This window comes from Euprymna scolopes, chromosome 32 (genome assembly GCF_053919585.1).
Source record: "Euprymna scolopes isolate OS-2025 chromosome 32, ASM5391958v1, whole genome shotgun sequence".
In the NCBI taxonomy this organism is placed as follows: domain Eukaryota; kingdom Metazoa; phylum Mollusca; class Cephalopoda; order Sepiida; family Sepiolidae; genus Euprymna; species Euprymna scolopes.
In genome coordinates, this window is record NC_136513.1 from 79,556,738 (window position 1) to 79,572,356 (window position 15,619).

Genomic DNA, 15,619 nt, shown 5'->3' on the forward strand with positions numbered 1-15,619 from the left:
TGTTTTTTTTTGTGGTAAGCCGTCTCTATTTTCTCCACAATTCTATATGAATTACATAAATCTTTCTGTTAGATGAGGTGCAGCTAAAACGGTTTGAGGTAATATCGGCCAAAAAGTGAAAATAATTCTTAAGATGAGTCCAATAATTCAAGCAATACAAATTATCAATCCTCAAAAAACAAGAACTGAATTCTCATTTGATTAGAAAATTTGACCGAGTTGACATTTGGTTAGACCATTTGATGGAGTCGACATTTGGTTAAACCATTTGATGCAGTCGACATTTTGTTAGACCATTTGACGCAGTCGACATTTGGTTAGACCATTTGACGCAATCGACATTTGGTTAGACCATTTGACGCAGTCGACATTTGGTTAGACCATTTGACGCAGTCGACATTTAGTTAGACCATTTGACGCAGTCGACATTTGGTTAGACCATTTGACGCAGTCGACATTTGGTTAGACCATTTGACGCAGTCGACATTTGGTTAGACCATTTGACGCAGTCGACATTTGGTTAGACCATTTGACGCAGTCGACATTTGGTTAGACCATTTGACGCAGTCGACATTTGGTTAGACCATTTGACGCAGTCGACATTTGGTTGGACCATTAGACGGAGTTGACATTTGGTTGGACCATTAGACGGAGTCGACATTTGGTTAGACCATTTGACGCAGTCGACATTTGGTTAGACCTTTTGACGCAGTCGACATTTGGTTAGACCTTTTGACGCAGTCCACAGTCTGCAGGTGAATCCACTGGTGACTTTTAATTTAAGTCTGTCGCCATAAATATTCTTTTGGATGTAGACGTTTGTTTTGTTTGTTTTGTGTTTTGTTTATTTGTTGAATATCCTTTTTTTACTGATTTTCTCTCCTCTCTTGTCAGGTTTGCCAACATCCACATGCAGCCATGAGAAGCTGGGGTGCAGAGGCAATTACGTCCCTAGTGAAAGCTGCACTCAGTCACTCCTATGACCCACCATTGCATGTCAACTTGGTGAGTATCTTTTTCTCCTTTGTGTACGTTGAAATGACGGTATCAATTGTGATAGGAAATGCATTCGGTTTTATAAAATTTCTATTTATATCTTTTTTTTTTATGTATCGCTTTTCTAACAAACATTGGAATTCATTTCTAAACCGATTAACCGATTATTATGAATTTTTGTGAGAAAAATAAGTTAAACTCACCGGACTAGAGGAGGTTGGTGATCGGAGGAGGGTCGGGTCTGTTTGGGACTAAACAAAACCGGTGACGTTTGACTCTTGCTTATATCTACTGCTGCTGCTGCTTCTGATGGCAAAACTTGCATATAAATGATTGTTACTAGCTATTTAAAGGATTGCTCCCATTGGAGCAGGGCGTGCTTGGATGACGGAAACTTTCAGTGGACGTCATTTATTACCGATAAAAAGAGTACAGACACACAGATTGGTCTCCAATCCTCGTGTTCCTTGACTCCTGCTCAGAGCTGGGGGTCGCGATCTTGCAAAATTTCACAAGCGTTGTTCCCGGTCCTACTCTGCTCTACCAAATTTCTTTTGGTGTTGGAGAATTTTCTACATTTTGGAACACAGATGAAGGGGGCCAAATGTTGGATATATTTTATTTAGTTTTATGCAAATTCGGTAAAAATTGGGTGGAGGGCATTTTTGAAATTTAGATATTGCTGATGTTTGTGAAATTTAACCATAGTTAACTGAAATAAAATAATCTCTACTATCATATAAAAGGTATTTCGTGTGTCAGCTCGTTCCTTATTGACTCCAAAATGGCTAGGCCTGTTTTTATGAAATTTCACACAAAGGTACTTCATGTGCCCCGCAGTGTTCTTAGATAGGGTTTCTATTGGAATGTCTTCAATAATTATCAATAATCAAAATAATCCAATGAAAGCAGGATTAGCTGATTTTGATCAAAGTTAATACGTCATATAATCTAACATCATAAGTACATTTGAGAAGTTTTATTATCACACAAGCTGAAAGGCCCGACATATAAAATCAACAGTATGTTCTTTGATATGATAGGGGTGCATTTGAAGTGAATATTTTTGTTTAGAGCACAATTAAAGCGCAATACTTGCCTTTTGCATTTTAAACATTTGACCTGGTGAAAAAAAGAAAGGAAATATTCTTTTGAAAAACGACTTTTTGGGAGGTAAAAAAGAAATTGTTTGCAATATAAATATGAGTAAAAAAAGGTTATTTTTCCACTCGTCTACTGGTGCTACCAGATCAGGCCGTTTGAAGGTACTGGTTTCCTGATCCAAAATGCACCAACCATTGTTGTTGCATTTGTTTTTCTTTTCCCTTTCCAAAACTCAATCATGTTTTGCAAAGCCAAAAACAATTTTTCTGCAGAAAATAACTAAAGCAACACTAACAAAAAATATTTGAAGATATAAAGAACTTGAAAGAATAAAAACTTTCAGCCAAATAACCCAATTCAGCATTAAATAATACAACAATAAGTTGATAAAAACACAAACAAACCAAACCAAACACCATGAATAAATATTTGAAGATATAAAGAACTCAAGCATAAAATCTTTTACCGAAATAAGTGAACTTGAAAACTGTTGACTGCTGATATACCGTAAAACAAAACAACTTAACCAAATAACATGAATAAATATTAGAAAATATAAAGAACTTGAAGTATAAAATCTTTTACCAAAATGACTAGATTTGGTATTAAATAAGCCAAAAAACGGTTGGCTTGCTGTAAAATAAAAAAAATTTTTTTTTTTAAATAACCAAACGAAGTTCGCTTGTCCAAAAGGAAACTTATTAAATTAATGTCAAAAAATAGCAAAATGCAACAAGCCATCTATAATATAAATCTCACCTGTCTGTTTGAATGTATGTATGTATGTATGTATGTATGTATGTTTGTATGTCTGCCTATAACTTTCGACAGAGACAATAGATTTTCATGAGATCGGTATCTTTTTGAAACTCGACCCTTCGGACGACAAATATAAAAAAAAATGGCTAAAAACATTAATTCCTTCACCCTCAACTGGGCACTTTTCTACAGGAGGAGTTGACGATATTTGCAAAAGTCATCCCCTCGTTTTGATTGTCTAACCTTAATTTAAACCTACATCACTTCTGTTTTGGTAATGGATGCAACAGCAAAAACATCACGTTTATTTTTTTTTTGCATTCTGTTTCTTCTTAGTGGTATGGGTTCGAGCCTGCCTGCCTACTACCACTTTTTTTTTTGCTCAACACACACCTCCAAATACCCGGGCAATGCCGGGCACCCAGGCTAGTGTAAAAGAGTTAAAAGTCCACGTTTACATCTGAATGTTTATCGAAAGTGATGGTAGGCATTGGCACCACCTTCTCTGGCAGGCAAATTAGAAATGCTGCCATTCTTCTAACTTTTGCTGGAGACCATGCCTTGGCACTGAGAAGAGAAACTCATCAAAAGATATATTTAAATTCTCATTTATAATGTTTTATGTCAGAATCACATCTCTATACATCCTCTGCTATTCAAGTGAGGGATAATTATCCAAAGATCAGCGGCCATGATGCATCCAGAGTTGCCTTGAACTGTTTGGTCACCTGCAAGAGGGCCACAGTTTCTGCTAACCTGTTTGACAGTTAAAAAGAAAATACTGCAGCTGTCATAAGTTATTTATTTTCTAACAGTTTTATATCAGTTGCAAAATATCATTCAAACTCTACCGTGTTTTGAATATATGATTAAGTAGCAGTTTTAGTCATTTAGAACTGCTCTAAAGCTTCATCGCTCACTCATTTTTTGACCAACTTTCAAACATTTATTACAGTTTATAGAGATCACCTTCTTAGCTATATTGTGAAAACATTCTTTCAATTTTCTGCTCAGTAAAACAAAAGTTACGATGAATTTTCTGGTTTTCAAAATCGTAAAAATATGAGCTGAGCGACGTTTTTTATGACTGGTTTCCATAGCAACCATGTCACTTCAGCGACTACTGTTGCTACTAATTCACTAATGAAAGCATGAAAGGGGGATAATTGGGGGGATTTTATTGAAAGCAGACGAGTGCCGTACATTGTTATTACATATGAGTTTAGGGGGGCAAAAAATAAGACGAATTAAAAAAAGAACAAGTGAATTATAATAAAAATAAATTTATAACTTAAAATATTGCAGTATTAAGAATTTTTTTTTAATTCAATTTATAGCATTATATAATCAATTCTTAATGCTGCAATATTTGAAGTTATAAATTTATTATATTTTTTACTAGAATATCTTGTCTTTTTCTTTTCCAATTTTAACAACTAGTCCTTTACTTTTCCATGTTTAAGCTTAACCATATATTGGGGAACTCCTTTCCTGCTTACTGTTTTCCTTCCAGTTATAGTATTTTTTTTTAAGCTAAATCTAAGAGGCATCGTTTGTCTTTGCAATAATTATCTTTTGTCCTTATATCAGGTGGCTTCATGCCTTGTCTAAAGTAATTTTGTAAAAAAAAAAATGATGCTTAAATTTTCATTAAACTTCAATGTATAATGTTATTAAGCAGTTATTTTTCATGCTTTTATTTTAGGGAGTAATAATTACTAAACAAGCGAATTTGAGTTTCTCAGGGCTGGATATAAACATAATATATGACAAAGTAAAAACTGCACATTATGATATTCATTCTTTATAATCCAGCCTTGTGGCCTAAATAATCGCTTGTTTAGCAAGATTACCTACACAAATAATAGCATGAACAAACAATAAAGTTTCTTACATAACATAGTTTACAGTTGGAAATGGATTTCTAATATTGATTATATAGAATCTTAAAGGTGTAACTTTTAAAATATTAGTATTTGTTTTCTTTTTCTTTATTTTTTGTGGAAATTGCTCCGATATGGCATGAAGCCACTTGATCTAAGGAGCTAAAACAATAGTACAGGTTGTCCAAAAAGTCACTGAAGGGTTTTGAACTTTAATAGATTCTTTATTTTTGATGAGAGCTTTCTGTAATTTTGACACAATCTGACTAAGACATTGGAACATTAAAGATAAATAGAATGTTTTTTAAATGTTGCTCATTTTCAGCTTCGCATTTTTGTGCTCTTTCCAAAACAGACTTGACTAGCCCCAACCTTTTCTTAAAAAAAGAGTCTGTTAACAAACCCCAAACTCTGCAAGAAGTGAAGGAAAACATCAGGAACAAAATAATGGAGTTAAATAGCAATCCAGAGATTCTGCAACTTGTCATGAATAAAGTTTTGGAAAGAGTACAAATATGCGAAGTTGAAAATGGGCAACATTTAAAAGACATTATTTTTCATAAATAAAGATTGTTTGATTTTTACATTTTTATAAAAAGATTTCTTAATGTTTTAGTCAGATTGTGTTAAAATTGCGGAAGGATATAAAAAATAAAGAATGTATTCAAATTCAAAACACTTATTTGGATACCTGTATTTCAAGTTCAAAATCTTGCCAGTGATGAGTGTTAGATGGAATAGATTCTGACCCAGAAAACAGTAATTCTTCCCCCTTTGTCAGAAACATTGCTCATGGAATGAGGAAGAAAGAAGAAAATAAGGGAACTGCCAAAAGTAAACCCAAGATCCACTTCCTGTTCTTATTGGACAAAACACAACTGTGACATAACGTTCGACCGACAACAAAAATAAAACTCTCAGATTTTCAGACATCTCTGAAGGAAAGTTTCTAATTTTTATTTTTTTTTTAAACCGCTTATTTTTGTCCAATGCAAACAAGTTCGGCACTTCTTCCAATTATTTCTGTCTTTAAGCCGCCCTCTTTCTGGTCAGGATTTCTTCTAATACAGACGGAATAGAACAAGTTTCTCCAAAGTTAACCCTTTTTCATCTGCCGAACAACCAAAGTTAATTGGGAAAGCATTAATCATATAAGAAAAGACGGCAAAGCAAGTGATGGACATTTGGCACTCATTTCGGCGGCATAAGATTGTAATCTCTGTGCCGGCTGCTGAGCCTGAAGCGAGAGTTTGTCCTAACGTCGCATCGGTTAAAGAGGATTTTGTGCATTTTAAAGAACGCTGTGTTGCTTCAAACGTTTTTAGATGATTAAACTTCGAGAAGGCAACAAGAATCAATCAATAGTTTAAAGATGCGTCGAATCTATCCGCATTGCCGACCAACGGAAATGTTATTGCAAACTTGAACATTGTACCTATTTACTATGCCTCCCCACGGGACAGAGTTAGACACCAGGGTCGTTTTTTAACGTGGAGAAAAGGTACAAAAATAATTGTCTCAGTCGTGAAGGATTTCTCCTCCACCGAAAGAGAACAAGAAATGGAAGTGCAGCATCTGAAGAACAGATGGTATTTATTTGCTCCCACACCGAGCAAATTAGGCACAAGGCCGATTTTTAATGTGAGGAGTGAAGGGGAAATGGGGACCAACTCCCCGGGGAGTAGGGGAGCTGGATAGTGACAATTGGTATGAAGGGTTGCCCCTACATTGACCAAGGTCTTATATGTGGGGTCGCCCCCACATATGGTCTTTGCTTGCAGTATCTGCCGGAACAGATGGTATTTATTTGCTCCCCCACCGAGCAAATTAGGCACAAGGCCAATTTTTAATGTGAGGAGTGAAAGGAGGGGGAAGGGAAAAAGAGGACCAGCTCCCGAGAGGTGGGAAATGGGAGCTGGTTAAAGGTCACGTATGTGGAGTTGCCCCCACATCTGGTCTTTGCTTGCAGAATCTGCCGGAACAGATGGTATTTATTTGCTCCCCCACCGAGCAAATTAGGCACAAGGCCAATTTTTAATGTGAGGAGTGAAGGGAGGGGGAAGGGAAAAGGGGACCAGCTCCCGAGAGGTGGGAAATGGGAGCTGGTTAAAGGTCAGGCATGTGGGGTTGCCCCCACATCTGGTCTTTGCTAGTCATAGCTAGTCATAGCTTGCAGTATCTGCCGGAACAGATACTACACTTTGAGATATTAAATCTTTTATTCATGTTAAAAAAATACAGTAAAATTAACGGTGAACAAAAAACTTAGGCACATGGCCAACTCAAAAGGGGGGATTTTGGGGGTCGTTGGTCATCCTTGTCGCTCCAGAACTAAACAAAGTCAAAAGTTTCTCCCAGCTAGTATCTTCTTTCACCATAATACCGCATTCACCCTTTCATCTTGGGGGACGTCCTAGTAACTCCCAATTTTTAAAACATTTTTTATTGACGTGTAAAAACAAAAAAGATAACAATAAAATGGTAACAATAATTCATTTGTGTCGAGGGAGGGGGAAGAAAAAACAAAAGGTGATTAGTAGGACCCTCCCAACCCCGTCTAGTTGATAGACTGCCCGTTCCACTAGGTTTGTAAAAGGAACCTCGCTTCTGCGGGTCAGTCTCTAGGTGGGGATGCCCTCTAGATGGGGGTGAATGGAGAAAAGAAAATTTTGTGGGTAAGGGATGGAGGTTAGTTTGTATTTCTTTTTCTCCAAGATGGGTAAAATTTAGAGGAAGGGGTGAAAAACAAAAATTGCAGGTAAGAGGGGATGGGGATCTTGGAGGCTTCCTAATCGGGGAGGGATGGAACACACACTCAGCTAGCTGAGAGACTACTTGTTTAATTTAACTTTACAGAACTGCGCGTTCCACACCTAGGCGGGGAACACGTATTCGAATTTGGCTCCTCTTCGTACACACAGACTTGCCACATGTATCCATCTTCTGTCAAATGCCGCGCGATGCAGCCTTCTTCTATCACATCTGATCTTCACCCGTAGTTGGTGTTTAAAGAACGCGATCAGATCTTGATCAGAAAAAGACAACACCCCCCGGCAACCTTGCAGACGCGACGTCCAAATCACCATTCTCGCCACGGCCAGAATCGTAACGTAGACCATTTGTCTTTCCCGGTCCCACGGCGGCCTCACGTTGTCCACAACATTGGATACAGTAATTGGGCGAGGATGCTCAGGATCGATGCGAGCCGTCACCCCACTGACATACGACCAGTACTGGCGGAGTTCGCGGCAATCAAAGAAAGCGTGATCCGTAGTTTCCACAGCCGTTGTCCCACAACGGGGACAATCGGGCGACTCCAGAAACCCAGAACTGCATTGTATGTTGTTGAGTGGAAGTGCATTTCGGGCCAATCGCCAGGTCAGAGAGAACTCCGAATTGTTCAGATGACTCGAACCTGGCGCCCAGCTCCACGCGGAGCGGATCCCACTCTGCTGCCACCCCAAACGCGCGCATAGCGGGTCGTCAGCGGCCTCCCTCACTAGATCCCTGTGGAGTTCCCTACGGGTAGCAGTCACAAGGTCACTGGACCTTGGTAGTCGTTTTAGCGCGGCTCGGCACTCTTTCATGTAGGCAGATTCTCCCCGCGGCCTGCGACGGCTCTCGATGGAAGGGTCGAGAACGAGGTCGGGGAAGGCGGCAGTAACCACGGGGTGCCACGGTTGGTCCTCCTGCATATAGTTGCTCAGGAAGGCCAGTCTCTCAGCATCTCGATGACACTTCAAGTCCGGCATTCCCAAGCCTCCCTCACACGGACGTTGAATACAGACCTGTCTGCTCACCCAGTGTCTTCCTCTGTCCCAAAGGAGCGAGGACAAGAGTTCGACGAGAGCTTTTAGGTGTTGTGCAGGCAGGGGAAGTACGGCCAGTCGGTAAAGGATGAGAGGAAAGACGTAAGTGGCGCACGCCTCAGCTCTACCCTTTAAGGAAAGTTTCCTAGGAAGCCACGAACTGACTGCAGCCTCCACCTTTGACCGTACCTCCAACCAATTCTTGTCAAGCTGGAGACCCGGTCCGAACCACACGCCGAGGATCCGGACCGGGCCATCTGTCCAGCTGAAGGGTGCAGGGAGGTTTGCGTTGCCACTCCATGCGCCCAACCGCAGTCCTACCGACTTGTTGCGGTTTATCTTGGCCCCTGTAATTCTTTCGTACTGTGTGAGTGCCTCCGACACGACCTCAATGTCTCTGGAGCCCGACACGAAGATCGTGACATCATCGGCGAACGCGGATACCTTGGCAGCTGAGCCGCCAGGCAGAGCCATTCCGCGCAGGGCCGAATTTGCCTCCCCATGTCTCAGCTTGCGGAGAAGAGGCTCCAAAGCCAGGACATAAAGCAGGGGCGACAGCGGACAACCCTGACGAACCGACCGAGAGATAACAAAGGGTTTCGAGCGCTTTCCGTTCACTTGCACGACAGCCATGGGCTGCCGATACATTATGGAGATCCACTTGCAAAAGTCCGGTTTAAAACCGGCGGCCTCTAAGACAGATGCCAGGAAACGATGGTCGACCCTATCGAAAGCTTTGGACTGATCTAAGTTTATCAGCGCGGCTTCTGTGTCGTCATCTATTTCCCCCTCTAGGATCATGCGGATCAGGTGCAAGTTGTTCTGAATCGATCTCCCCTTCACAGCGTAGTTCTGTTCTGGTTCAACCAACTCGTCGATAACAACCTGCAGCCGATTCGACAGGACCTTGGCCAAAATCTTCAACTCTGTGTTTAGCAGAGTTATGGGCCTGTAGTCATCTAACTCTTCCCCTCCATGCCCGTCACCTTTCTTCAGCAATGTGATCACTCCCTTGGTCACCTGCCCTGGGATGGATCCCTGAGCAAACCAATGGTTGAACATATCCGTCAGAAGAGGCAGAAACATGGGCGACAGCCTCAAGTACAGTTCGTATGGCAGACCATCAAGTCCTGGCGATCTGTCACAGCTGACCTGCTTCAGCGCAGTAAAGACCTCCTGCTCCGTCACCCGGCCCTCGCAACCAGCCGCTCTAGCCGCCTCGAGGCGGGGAGAGTCGGCCAAATAGTCGCTAAACTCAAGGACCGGAAGATCGGGCTGCTGCGTAAAACGCTCCTCGAAATGTTCTCGAAACCCCTCGCAGATCTCCCGAGTCGATTCCAGGGTGCGTCCATTCGGATGTTTGATTTTTGCAATATATTTGTCCGAGCCACGCCTAGAAACCTCACGGCGCACGTCTGCATCAGAATTGACTGCTTCGTTGCCTATCTTTCTAAGCCTAGCTCTAACTACTTGGCCTTCGTAACGCTCGCTAGTCTCGCGTAGAAGGTCCTGCTTAGCTAGTTCCTGACTAACCCTATCACCCTCCCCGGTAGCCTGGGCTAGTTTCTGCTCTAGCTTCTTCTTCGTCTTGGCCTTATCTAGTGCGAGGCACTGGGCATACTTGACGGAGAAGCTTCTGATCTTGGCTTTGAGACCTAACCACCACTTACTCCCGGTAACCGCCCCCACTAGTGCCTTTTTAATCAATTCTCTTAACTGATCTTGGAAGTCTTGTCTCTCCAGAAGGGAGGTGTTTAACTTCCAGTACCCCGCTAACTTAGGCCTATTTCCTAGCTTCAGCCGGGCCATAACTAATTTATGGTCCGTCTGGCCTAGCCAAGTGAACGTGGGACAAGATAAGAAGTCTACTTCGCCTCTCCTAACTAACATCCTGTCCAAATAAGTATTTGGATAGGAGGAAACACTATTGGTCCACGTCCACATCTCCCGCCCTGGATGCTCGACCCGAAACCTGTCGACCAGACCGCATCTAGCCATCAGATCAGCCAGGCTGGACTCGCACCTCTCCGATCCTCTAGCTCCGCCTCCTACCTTATCTATGTCGGGGTCTAAGATGGAATTCCAATCCCCCATTAGCACTACCCGCTTCCGACAATCTACAAACGCGTCAAGCTGACTGAAGAATGAGACCCTCTCACGAGCGGTGCTGGGCGCATGAACCGCAATCACCCGAAACACAGAATCTTTTACGGCAACATCGGCCACAACCAGCCTACCCACTGCATCTCTATGGACAACGTCGACCGTCGCCGACAGGGTACGTTTAACCAGCACGGAAACTCCCTTCCCCCGCGGGCTGCCATATGCTGAGAAAACCTCAAAGTCTCGGGCCAGCACCTGACAGTCCACAGAGGAAACGAAATGCGTCTCCTGAATCGCAGCGACATCCACTCCCAGGGACAAGAGGTCGTGCCGGAGGCGAGCCGCCCGGCCCGATGATCTCAAGCCCCTCGCATTCAGACTAGCCAAATTCAAAGCCATGGTACCTACCTTAAGGTGTGTTACACTCAGCTCCGAAGTCAGCCGGGGAAAGGACACCGACGTTGTGTGCAATGCTCAAGGTGGTCAGGTTTTTCATGTCCTGACCTTCTCTCACAATGCCGCCGACATCCAAAGGGTAGGTCAATTTAAGGGCCCTATAGAGTGACGGATGGACCAACACTGGGACCCTTCCCTTGCATTGTTTTGACAGTTCATCAAGAGAAGGGTCATTTTTTTTAACCAGTTCAATTCCCGGAAACGCCCCTTCAGCGGCCTGCAGCCTTGTCCACAAGTTGGTCTTGCAGGCCTCTGGAGTTCTGACAAAGGTTATTAGGAGTGGGGCGTCCGGGAAATTTGAGGGGATATTTACATCTTTCCCCTCTATCTGTTTGTAATCGAGCAGAGGTTTTAAGTTTTTCCTCTGCCGATGGGAAATGTCTGTGGCCACAGATAGAGGGTCTACATAACATAGTTCCTCAGGGGCAAGGACCTTTGGTCTGCAAGAGGCAGAGGAGTCTCTCCTCTCCCTCGGTTCATTCTTTTCATTTTCTTTTTGGGGTAGTGGCTCAGTTTGCCTTGGTGTGGGGACGGGTGTTTGTGTGGTGCCTGGTGTTGGTGTTGGTGTTGGTGCAGTGTTTGGTGTTGGTGCGGTGTCTGGTGTTGGTGTTGGTGCGGTGTCTGGTGTTGGTGTGGTGTCTGGTGTTGGTGCGGTGTCTGGTGTTAGTGCGGTGTCTGGTGTTGGTGCGGTGTCTGGTGTTGTTGCAGTGTGTGGTTTGGGGGTGGAAGTGGATTTTGTTGTTAGGGGTGGTGTATGTTCACAGGGAGTGGGGGCCACCTTTTCTTCCTCTTTTCTTCTTTTGTTTTTCTTTTTCATTCTTTCGAATGAACCGGGGAGAGGTGAGGTTGAGTTCCTCTCCCTCTCACTTGCGGATTCATCCTCAGAGGAGCAGTCTTTTCTCCGCTTGATCCCCGTCTCGATTGGTGTGGGGACCGTTGGTTGTGTCTGCTCCTCTATTTGCTGCTGCAGCTGTTTTTGTTGTTGCTGCTCTCGCTGGTGTCGTTGCTGCTGCTGCTTCTGCTGCACTTGCTGATTTTGCTGTTGCAGTAGTTGCTGCTGCAGTTGTTTCCGCGGCATTGGCTGCGGTGGCTGTTGTTGTTTCTGCATTTGCAGAGGCTCCTGCCTCGATTTTTGGGCTGGTGGTGGGACGGTGGCAGAAGGGATTAAGTGTTTCCGCTTTTGTCTCACTACCGTGCTCCATTCTTCCCCCTTGGCCTCCTGGGTGGTTTGAGTTTTCCTTGGAGCTGGGGTTGGTGCTGCAGTTGCAGGGGTTGTTGCCGCCTGTTTTGGTGCGGGCGTTGTCTCAGTGGATGTGACCGCCTTTTGGGTTATTGGATTAGGGGTTACCCTTTGGGGGCAACTCCTAGCCATGTGGCCCTGCTTTTGGCAGAACCAACATTGTGGACGACGGCCCTCCACCACTACCGTTATGCTGGCGTCTTTGTATGTCAGCAGCGGTGGTATTGCCTGAAAACCTTTCCTCTTCAGCCTCATTGCTATTGTGTAGCAGCCCAGGTGAGTCCCAGTTTTTGACCGTATTGGGGTCACCTGTTCTACCTCACCGTACTGGCTGAAGAGGCATCCTAATACTTCCGCAGGTATTTGGGTTGGCACATTAAATACCTGCACCCGAGTCCTTCTCTTGCCCTGGTATTCAGGTGTTAGTTTGACTCTCCCATGCTTTATTTCTTGGAGGGAGAGTCTCTCTGCATCTTCCTTGGTGGGTAGGAGGATGTCCCACATGGCGTAGCTCCTCTGGTACAGGTATAATACCGGGATATTTAGCTTATGTAGGAGCCCTGCCATGTCTTCCTTTTTCATCCCTAGGAGGCGGTTTTCCGGCATATCCGAGATGATGAGGGAGAGCACTCTGTCTTCGATTGCCTCCCAAGCGCCTGGCACTGGTTTAATTTCTGCCCCCTCTATGTATTGTCTGTACTTGGTCAAGTACAAGTCTTTATACTCTTGAGGGGACAGTTGCTTCTCTACAGTCTTCCCCCATGCCAACCCTCTTGTTGGTGTTGGATCTTTGGTGAGGTTGGACTGTTTTTGCTGTTCCTTGGCGGAAGGGTTGCTATTTTGAGGGGCATTTTCCTTTCCGCTTTCCTTTGGGACCGACTCTCCCTGCTCTATACTTCTTCCAGGAAATACTTCCCTTTTTGGGGAGTCGGCCTCCTGGGGAGCATTGTCCTTGGGAGCTTTTGCCCCTTTTGTTTTGGGGAGGTTTAGGCTGTATGCCCCCTCGTTTTCTTGATTTGCTCCCCTTTTGGGGCAGTAGCCCTCCTGGGGAGCACTGTCTCTCTTATCGTCCTTTGGGGCTACTGCCTCTTGATTTTTGTTGTCAGAGCGGGATGCCCTGTCCAACATTGTTCTTTCTCCCCTTTGTGGGGAGTCGCCCTCTTGGGGAGCTGCTGGTGAGTTTTCTCCCTTCTGGGGGGCGTCCTTCGGTTTCGTGTCCGGGCGGTATGCCCCGTTGCTTTTGGCTTCCCCTGTTGGGGAGCCGTCCTCTTGGGGAGCAGTTTTTCTTGTGGTAGCCTCCTGGCTGGGGGTATCTGTATTGGTGGTCCCCGGGCTGGGGGTGTCCATTTTTGAAAAAAGCTCTCTCTCTTCTGTATAATTCACCAAAATGAGTGACGTGGAGTCGGCGTCCAAATTGGGAGCCGACTTTGGCGCCAAAAAGAAGTGGCGCCAAAGGCGGCAAGAGGGGAGATAGAACTGAGAGAGGGAGTGGGAGGTTAGTGGAGGGAAGAGAGAAAGTGTTTCCGACCCTCCCTCGCGGGAAGGTCGTAAATTATCAGCTCGGATCCCCCCCCGTGGGGGAGGGGGGAGAGCAGAGAAAGACAGACAAAGTGGGGGTGCGGACAGAACGCTACCCAACAAGCTCTCCGGGCACGAGAATGTGTCGCCAGAACACGACTGCCTATCGCTGTGTATGTATCAGAGAACAGATACTACACTTTGATCTTGACCAAAAGGCCAAGACTGATGCAAATACGATTTAAACCCTAAACATAGTGCTACTGCAAGCATGAGCATCACAGAATGATAGAAATGCCATCTTAAATGCTATTTTAAACTTCAGCTGCAGAAATCGAGGGGAACGCTATGTCAAACTTTAGCTTCACAGGCTGATGGGATTGCTATGCCAAACTTGAGAGCGAAAGGCCAATGAAAATGCCATGTCAAACTTAAGTGTTGAAAAATTAGGAAAATGTTATGAGAAAAGGGAAGATAAATAAAGACTTGGACAGAGATGGTTAGTTTTAATTAGGCTGGTTAATCTGTGTTCCATTTAAAGATTCTTAATAAATTGCTGAAACGTATCTGTAATTTGATTGAACCCCCACACTTTCTTCTTCATTGTAACCTCTTTCTCACAAACGTGATGTTGCTAGTCTCAGTCTTTTTTATAAATACTAGTGTTGGGATGATTAATCGAAAATTGGAGTTTTTTGTGGTATCAGAATCGAAAAAATTTGAGCCTATTTTCCGATGCCAAAACCGATTCCTTAAATTATCATTTTTTTTATTAAATTTTGGTTTAAGAAACATCTTCCACTGCTTGTAGTAATAATAAAATAATAAATATTTATTGATTTAAACTTCAAGTAGGACTAAAATCTCTAGATCATCCCATCACAAGTGTGTTTTCACGTTTTAGAAAACATATGCATATTTAAGGTGTGTTTTTACGGTAATTGGGGCAAAATAACACTTTTATAGTTAAATATTTAGAGATTTATAAAGAATCGGAATCGGTAATTGTATCAGAATCGGGAAAAATATTGAAATCATTCCATCACTAATAAATAATATTATGACATGTGTTCCTCAGAATTGTCTGATCTATTCCCTGCTTCCTTTGTTCCAGTTCGTTTGACTCGTTGGTCTAGTGGTCTCCATCAATTCGTTGTTTTAATCCCTCATTTTAATACCGCTTCCTATTCCAGTAGCTTTTTTCCAAGGACAGCAAGGCTGTGGAACTCTCTTTCTGCTGACTGTTTTCCTCCTATCTACAGCCTTGGTCTTTTCAAGACTAAGGTCAATCAGCGTCTAAAAAAAAAAAAAAACGGGCATTAAACCAAATATGCTATAATAATGTCAGAAATTATTATTTACTTTAATGTTCTGTCTGTATAAAAGGGTGCGTTAAAGTTGATGTATACGTTTATGTTTATTTTATTAGAAACCAAACATACACACACACACACACACACACATATATATATATATATATATATATATATATATATATATATATGTATGTATACGATACAATAAGTTTCCAAACTTTTTTTGCATGAACACTTTTATTGATAATACACACAGGAAACTTCAAGCCCCCTTCAAAGTAATCTTCTTCGACTGCAATGCACTTGTACCATTCCAACAACTTCTGGAAGGCCCCATGGAAGTTCTCTTCTGTGAACATTATCACAGCCTCTTTCATCTTTTCAGTTGTCAGACACCGTCAGCCTTTAAGGTTTTCCTTGTGCTTAGGGAATAGC

The 15,619-nt window shown here is 43.2% G+C and overlaps 1 protein-coding gene across 1 annotated transcript in view; it reads left to right on the top strand.

Moving 5' to 3' along the window:
• The window catches only part of LOC145256176 (protein MON2 homolog), a 1,437,553-nt gene that overhangs the window by 815,685 nt on the left and 606,249 nt on the right, over nt 1-15,619 (top strand). Inside the window, exon 23 of the mRNA XM_080114764.1 lies at nt 895-1,005. Coding sequence (XP_079970890.1) covers nt 895-1,005 — 111 coding nt within the window. The remainder of the gene's footprint in view (nt 1-894; nt 1,006-15,619) is intronic.